Genomic DNA, 8,271 nt, shown 5'->3' on the forward strand with positions numbered 1-8,271 from the left:
TGCAACATTTTTGAATTTTTAACAGTTGGTTAGAAGAATATGTTAATTACTGCTTCAGGTAATTTTATGTACAGAACAATAAATCATTTATTAAGGAAAGTAATTATTAGCTGCAGCCTTACAGTACTTCTCTGATGGGATAATCCTGCTTAGCCCAAAGTATTCTGTGTTATATGTATACATATATACCAAAATCATGCAAGCCTTAAACCTACGGGCACCGGGGTTTTGGGGGCCCCTGAGCAGGTGCCTGTCTTCCCCGGTTGGTAATCACAGATCGTAGTACTGACTATTAAATCGATCTTTATGTGGAAAAATAGGTGAAACCACACTTTACTAGCACGGCCAGGATTCAGCCCATCCGGTCTGAACTCCGTCTGCAACCGATTATTTTGGTCTATGATGATGTCACGTGACATTACTTTTCCTCCCCATTTCCGCAAATAAACGCGAGCGCAGGAGAGTGTGGCGGCTCCAGTCGAAAGTGAAAACAGACGGCCGCCACCGACTCGTGTGTCATGGTGAAACCGTCAGCCACAGCCGATAACGACGACAGTCACGGGCCTATCTAACAGGTGGGTTGAACTCTTGTGTTTCTTCATTGTTTGTAATTGTCACCGGCTGCTTTCTTCTGGCTAATTTGCTAACCGTAGCCAGGTGGAAAAAAAACAAAACTAGTCAGCTCAGATTAGAGAGACTTTCCAAGCGGATCAGTCTAGCACCAGCTCCGCTCACTTTGCTGTGTTGTGTCAGCTGGATAGTTTGCTGAATAATGCGTTTGTGACAATGGCCAACGTTAGCCAGCCAGCTAACTGTTGTCATTTAACAGTGAAGTGCTCCATGTCTGCTCGGTGTTTCATCTGACTCATTACACAGAGGGAGGGGGTAAGAGTTACTGTTGGTTTAGGACACTACAACCTCCCAGACAAAGCTAATTAGACTTCATGTAATTGGTGAAATAATGTAAGAAATTATTAAAACTCATTACATTATTATGTCATTTCATAAGTAATCTTCATAATAGCATAGTTTTATAGCGGTTCATTTTTATTTCATAATGGAATTTTCCCCAATACTACTTCAATTTCATGCCATTTTTGTTATTTCATAAAGTCACTCTTCGTGACAGTGGTGCTGTCATGGTCCTCTGATGAATTTTAACTTATTTACATGCAGTTGTGTAGTTTAATCAGTAACTATATATCATATTCAATTACCTAAATTCAGATACTGCAGTATATAGTATGCATTAAACTGAACTGTAATATAGGGTGTAAAGGTGTGTGTGGTGTTGTCAAAGCCTCTGCACCATCTATGGAGCAGCTCCAGGATTTGTTTCATCACCACTGCCTGTGTCTCTCCTGTCCAGCTTAAGACAAGGCTGATTCAAATTCACAAACTACTACTAAGTTATGCAGAGCTACAAAAGTAAGACATGATATAATCTTTTAAGATGGATTTTTTTTCCTTGAAAGACCAGATAGGGTTCATTAGAAGTAGGAGAGTCCTGACTGCTTCACTGCTTAGACATTGTCTGAAGAATAGTTCAAAACATTGTACTATCATTTTAAAGAAACCGAAATATATGTTCTTGAAGTGTGTATCCTCTAACTGGGTTAGGACATCTCTAGAGCTCTCTTAAATAATTTTGGAGCTGACACCAATTCCTAACTCTGAATGTTTATCCATAGGCACATATATTAATTATAAGGCTGAAAAATTGTATTACTTAAAAAAATTATAAAGAATTTTAAAGCACATAAAAACCAAAATCTATCTGAGCGGCTTTATACACACTTGCCCTGATCTCTTGGGACTAATGTTTCACCACATGACCCAACTTCCCTTTAATCTTCTCAGGGAGATCATGTGTGGGGTTCACATCATTTCTCGCTAAACTGAACATCAGTGCATGTGTGTGAAGCGTGTTTGTCCCAAAGCATTTAAACATTTAACAGTTTCACAAAGTCACAATGCTTTGACTTTGCTGTAAATTCCTTTTTTTCCCAAGGATTAAAACTTGTGCCAATATGTAATTCTCCTTTTCCCATATTTGTGTGTTTAAGTGCGTTGACTGAATGGTTGTTTATATGGTTTGGAAAATTTCTGACTGTATATTTTCACACCCACTCATAACAGCAACTGCAGCACTGGCATCCTCGCCCGCCCAGACCCTCCCCCCGCCCCTGCCCCCTGCCCTGCCTTTGGACTGAGGTTCTTCCCTCCACCCCGCTGCCCTCGCATCAAACTCACAGCATCATGGTGGATGTAACCAAATGGCCCCTTTTCAATCTGATGGGGCCTCAGGAGCTCTCCACCATACGGAAAGCATGCGTGTTTGGAACGTCAGCTAATGAGGCCATCTACATCACTAATGACGATGAGGTGAGAGGTCGAAGGGAAAACAAGGTGGTGGTTGATATTCAATCATTCAAGGGAAAGCGATTGCTGACCTTTTAAAGGTGATGATGTGAAGCTTCCAGGGTTGCTTTGAGAAGTTAACTGATACACAGCATATAGTTAGAACCATTAGCTATTAAACTACGAATCATGTCTTCGTTACATTGCTGCCATTTTCTTCAGCATACTGTTTAGATTGGTTTCCTACCTTGCAAGCAGCTACTGGTTTCAGTTCATGCCACATTCAACTCTAACAGTAGTAAAACAGGGTAACTTCAGACAATCTATCACAGAGGAAGTTTACTCTGCTTTATTATCTTTCTGTCAGTGCCACAGTTTTGTAGCAACTTCACTATTGGTTCAGTGTCACTGCTCTCATTAACCTAGTTTCCAGCAGTGGCAGTCAGCCATTTTCAACAAAAAAATCTCTGGTGCTGAACCAGTAGTGTACAGTTGGTTTAGCAACCAGCTGGTGAACATAGTGGGGCATTTAGCAGCTAAAGGGGCAGATATTTCTCCATATTTCTTGCTGCAAAAACAAATGTGAATTCAGGAGTTTCTGGCTTTGAAAAGGGTGCTACTCAACAGCCCAACTGTTTCATCCTGGATATTAAACCTTTTTATTTATTTATTAATTTGTCATGTGAAACAGCAACTAGATTTACCAGAATTACTTTGATGTCATTGTTGCTCCGGCTAACAGATGCTAAATGACTTAATGTGGTAGCAGTTGTGGTAGGGCTATGTGATTGTCTAAAAGATAATGTCACTAATGAAAAATGACATTATGTAATAATGGTAAAAAAAAAAAAAGAAGGTAAAAACTACCATTATGAAATCAAAATGAACTCCTATAAAACTCTGTCATTATGAAAATGTCTAATGAAATGACATAATGTTGTACTGAGTTTTAATAATTTCTTAAATCGTATAAAGTCTAGTTAGCTGGGTCTGGGAGGTTTGTGTGTCCGAACAGCGTTGCTAAACCAACAGTAACTCTTAATACCCCCTCCCTCTGAGTAATGAGTCAGATTAAACACAGAGCAGACATGAAGCACTTCACTGTTACATGAAAACAGTTTGCTGGCTGGCTGTTTATATATTTATATATTTTACACAATTTAGTCATATGATTTATGTATTTCATAATTATTTATTCAATATTGAACAACCCGGGGCTCCTTTTAATAACTAATGCTAAAGTAAATATCAAAATAAACTCTAGGCTAGTGCTGCTGTCGTTGCTTGTCAGCTCTCTGTGTCAGTGCTGTTGGTCTGTACCGAGGTGTGTGTGTGTGTGTGTGTGTGTGTGTGTGTGAAGGTATGGATGGTCAATGGCACAGGATCTTCTCGTGCAGCTTTTATCAACGCTACTGCTTATGTTGATGTTTGTGTGTCTGGTATGTGACCTGTTACCTACTCAGCTGACTCCGTCTGTCTCTGCTTAGCCCTGCTTATCACTTATCCACATTACATGTTCTCCTCCCTCCTCCTGCCACTCTCAGGTGTATGTGTTCGGATTGAACTGCAGTAACTGCCTGGGAACAGGGGACAGCCAGAGCACCATTGTACCCAAGAAGCTGGACTTCCTGAGTGGGAGGAAGGTGGTCAGCCTGAGCTACGGCAGCGGACCCCACATCCTGCTGGCCACAGAGGGTAGCTGCACAAAATGTGTAATCCTCCTCTTCAAAGTTGGATTAAAAAGTGCTGTAGGACGACTAATCTCTTTGTATTTCAGACGGAGAGCTATTTGCATGGGGACATAACGGCTACAGCCAACTGGGAAATGGAACAACCAACCAAGGAGTTGCTCCAGTGCTTGTCTCTGTCAACCTGCTCAATAAGAAGGTCACAGAGGTGGCCTGTGGTTCTCACCACTCAATGGCTCTGACTGACTCAGGAGAAGTAAGTGTCAAGGGGAAATTAAATTGTTACTTTTACAGCAAAATTATGCACAGAGCTGAATGGAAGCCTGTTTAAAACCTTTGTAATGACACAGGTGACTCAGCTTTGGTCAATGGCCCAGTGGTTAATCACACAGACCATTATAGGACCCTGAGTCCAGTCACAGCAAGAGTTGATCCCCCTGACCTGAAAACTTAAAAAGCTGTTTAAGCTGCAGTGTATTATCATATAACTATATATAATAATATAACACTATAATTATAGTAAAGATATAATAAAAACATCATTATGAACTAGTGTCATATTGTTATAGATAAGATAGAGATATTTAACTCTGCATCATTCAGAAAAGCCAATAGCTCTCATAATCATCTATCATCATAAGCATCATTGTCTGCCAGGTGTATGCATGGGGCTACAACAACTGTGGTCAGGTGGGCTCAGGCTCCACAGCGAACCAGCCCACACCCCGCAGAGTGTCCAGCTGCCTGCAGAACAAAGTGGTCGTTGGTATCGTCTGTGGTCAGACCTCATCTCTGGCAGTGGTGGACAACGGAGAGGTGATTGCTTAGTTCGTACTGGAGATATAAAAGATGTTGTCTAGTGATATCCGGAAAAAAAAACCAAGCGCTTATATTCTCTTCTTGGCTCTGCAAGGTGTACGGTTGGGGCTATAATGGGAATGGACAACTTGGACTTGGAAATAATGGGAACCAGCTCACTCCCTGCCGACTTGTGGGTCTGCAAGGTTTATGTGTGCAACAGGTTTGAAATAACACTCACACACACAAACATTTTGATGAACTTCTCAGTACACATGGACACTTAAGGGGGAGATCTGACATCATTACGTAATCATATCAATACACAAAGAACGATTCAATCCTTCTGGATGCAGCTAGTAGATCTCTACAGTTAGATTCAGCCCTGTCACCAGTTACAGTTCTACTCATGCAGTGCTATTGAGAATCATGTTTGTTTATCATTTGAGATACTGCCATGAAAGATTTCAGAAGAAGTGCAACTTCTTTAACTTGACTTCTTAGTGACTTCAAAATTCATTGTTAAATGTGTGATGAATATTCTCAACAAACTCAAACATGTAAGTGCTCTAATATTTTGCCACAAAAATGCCTCCGCAGAAAGAGACAGGAAGAGTTTAGTGAGGGGGAAACATCCACAGTGAAAGCACCTGAAGTAGCCGTTATTAGATGCTAAAAATAAATACAGGTGTCATATTGAGGGATGATGATGCGCTGAAGCCTGTATCTGTGTTTTTGTGATTCACCCTTTGCTGAATTGATTTAACCTCATTTTAAACATGAAGTCACGCACAACAGTTTTAATTTGGTGTATCATCATGCCTCTGATGTACACAGTGTGTTTTCCGTTTGCAATGCAAACTCCAAAACATAATTAATCATAGTATGAAACAGAACAAATACTCACATATGATAAATGACTCAAATTATCAAAATTATTATCAGTATGTTTTCTGTTAAAAGATTGGGAACTTAAAATGGACAACTCTGTATTTTTATCTTTATTCAGTGTAAATGAGAATTTTATTCTTTTTTTTTTTTTTTTAAATGAGAAAACCTCTTTTGTGCGTTACGTTGGCATGTTAACATGGTGGACCCCACATGTAAGTTTTATTTCCTCTCCAGATTGTCTCAGGCTATGCCCACTCCTTGGCACTAACAGATGAGGGGTTGCTCTACGCCTGGGGTGCCAACACGTATGGACAACTGGGCACCGGCAACAAGAGCAACCAGCTGAGCCCAGTTCAGATCATGACTGAGAAAGAGAGGTGAGCATCACCACAGATGAAATAGATCCTCCCTCCACTGTCTCGTACACTGACACTGACTGATTTCTCTCCTCTGGCTTCTTTGACAGAATTGTCGAGATCGCCGCCTGTCACTCCACTCATACATCGGCTGCAAAGACTCAGAGTGGTCAGGTGTATATGTGGGGCCAGTGCAGGGGCCAGTCCATTGTGCTGCCTCACCTCACGCACTTTACCTGCACCGACGATGTCTTTGCATGCTTCGCCACCCCCTCAGTCATGTGGAGGCTTCTTTCCATGGGTAAGACAAGAACAGCAGCAGTTTTTCTGACATTTGACTCCATTAAACACAAATCATGTGTCTGTTACTAGAGACTATTTTCCAAAGCAAGTTTTTGATTTATTTCTTACCCTCCAGGAAGTGATTAGGTTTTAGTCCACGCTATCAAAATTGTCACGCACAGACTAAACTTTAGACAGGTAATTCATCACAGAGGAACATTTAATTTAATTTACTTTACATAAATATCATGTGGTAATGTGGCTGCAGATGTTAACAGTTTTGAAAGCCTCTGTGTTTTTCCTGAAAGAGTTTCCTGAAGAGTTGCCCAAACACGTTCATGTTCGTACCTGCATATCTCCCCTTGGGGTACTGCATTAAACATATAACAATGTAACATATTGTTATAGAAAAACAAAACTTTATTTATATGGCGATTTTAAAACCAGGCTTATGATGGTCTTCAGTTATAAATTTGAAGGAATAGAAGTTTTGTCAAGTTTTAAAATGAAGTTTTTGTTCCTTGAAAGAAATACTCCATTTAATTGTCATTTACAGGCCTTTTTTTTACAGCCGACATTTTGACTTGTCACAGCAGGAAAAACATAAGTGTTACCGCTGACTTTGGCACTGTAATGTTCCAGTAATGTTCAGTAAGCCGTGACAGTGAGCCAGCATGAACAATACCAGGACCCTGAATCTGAAGCCAAAATGTCTGCTGCCTACTATTGGAAAATATAAACCGTAGGCATTGACTGAAAGACTTTAGGTTACACTAGCTTACCATTTAATTTGAATTGTTTAAGGGCAGTTTACCAATTTAGCCCTGTGTCAGTCTGACCTATAATTAGAGCCAAGTTACTTGAAACTTGAAAGGAAATTATTAGGACCATGTTAAAAAAAAAAAAAAATTTAAAAAGCCTGGTCAAAACGACATAGGAAGACTGGTCCTTCCTGTATAGCTTATAAAAATACCAGTGGTTGAAAGTTACTGCTACAGCTTTTATCTCTCTAATGCCAGAAGCTGATTTGTGTGGGTGTGTTTTCTCGCCCCAGAGCATGATGACTTCTTGACCGTGGCTCAGTCTCTGAAGAAGGAGTTTGACAACCCAGAGACAGCTGACCTCAAGTTCTGCATCGATGGCAAATATATCTATGTCCACAAAGCCGTTCTCAAAATCAGGTCAGGATTTTCATCTCACAGCTGTCCACTTAAGTCATAAAACTATAAAATAGAAACAATTCAAAAGTAAGTAATATCTGTATTCATCCTCATCATTTTGCAGGTGTGAACACTTCAGATCCATGTTCCAGTCCCACTGGAATGAAGACATGAAGGAGGTGATTGAAATAGACCAGTTCTCCTACCCGGTCTACCGCTCCTTCCTCGAGTTCCTCTACACAGATAACGTGGAGTTACCTCCTGAAGATGCTATTGGTCAGACCCCCTCCCATACACGTGTCACTTCGTAATCTCACATCCTGACATTTATCTGTCAGTTGTTCCTACTCACAGTGTTACTGCCTGTGTCTGTGCTCTATCAGGGCTGCTGGATCTGGCAACTTCGTATTGTGAGAACCGCCTGAAACGACTTTGTCAACACATAATCAAGAGGGGAATCACTGTTGAAAACGCCTTCTCCCTGCTGTCGGCTGCTGTGCGCTATGATGCAGAGGTCAGTCTTCACCATCAGTCAACACACCATCATCTGTTTATTTATTTTTATATATATAAAATATATATTATATATATATATAAAATATATATTATATATATATAAAATATATAAAATATATATTATTTATATATATAATATATATATATGTATATATATATATACATATATATATATATATATATATATATATATGTATGTAGAAAGCAGTACATATCTTT

At 39.9% G+C, this 8,271-nt stretch overlaps 1 protein-coding gene across 1 annotated transcript in view; it reads left to right on the forward strand.

The window, feature by feature from the left end:
* Positions 1-436: 436 nt before the first annotated feature.
* LOC111650800 (RCC1 and BTB domain-containing protein 1-like) overlaps positions 437-8,271 on the forward strand; it is a 12,090-nt gene continuing 4,255 nt past the window's right edge. Inside the window, exons 1-11 of the mRNA XM_023400715.2 lie at positions 437-575; positions 2,140-2,385; positions 3,906-4,056; positions 4,139-4,305; positions 4,707-4,865; positions 4,963-5,070; positions 5,973-6,115; positions 6,205-6,395; positions 7,431-7,557; positions 7,661-7,812; positions 7,920-8,050. Of these exons, the coding sequence (XP_023256483.1) occupies positions 2,260-2,385; positions 3,906-4,056; positions 4,139-4,305; positions 4,707-4,865; positions 4,963-5,070; positions 5,973-6,115; positions 6,205-6,395; positions 7,431-7,557; positions 7,661-7,812; positions 7,920-8,050 (1,455 nt within the window). The 5' untranslated portion in view covers positions 437-575; positions 2,140-2,259. The remainder of the gene's footprint in view (positions 576-2,139; positions 2,386-3,905; positions 4,057-4,138; positions 4,306-4,706; positions 4,866-4,962; positions 5,071-5,972; positions 6,116-6,204; positions 6,396-7,430; positions 7,558-7,660; positions 7,813-7,919; positions 8,051-8,271) is intronic.

This window comes from Seriola lalandi, unplaced genomic scaffold (assembly GCF_002814215.2).
Source record: "Seriola lalandi dorsalis isolate HSWRI2012SDOR001 ecotype SW California unplaced genomic scaffold, Sedor1 jcf7180002052929, whole genome shotgun sequence".
In the NCBI taxonomy this organism is placed as follows: Eukaryota; Metazoa; Chordata; class Actinopteri; order Carangiformes; family Carangidae; genus Seriola; species Seriola lalandi.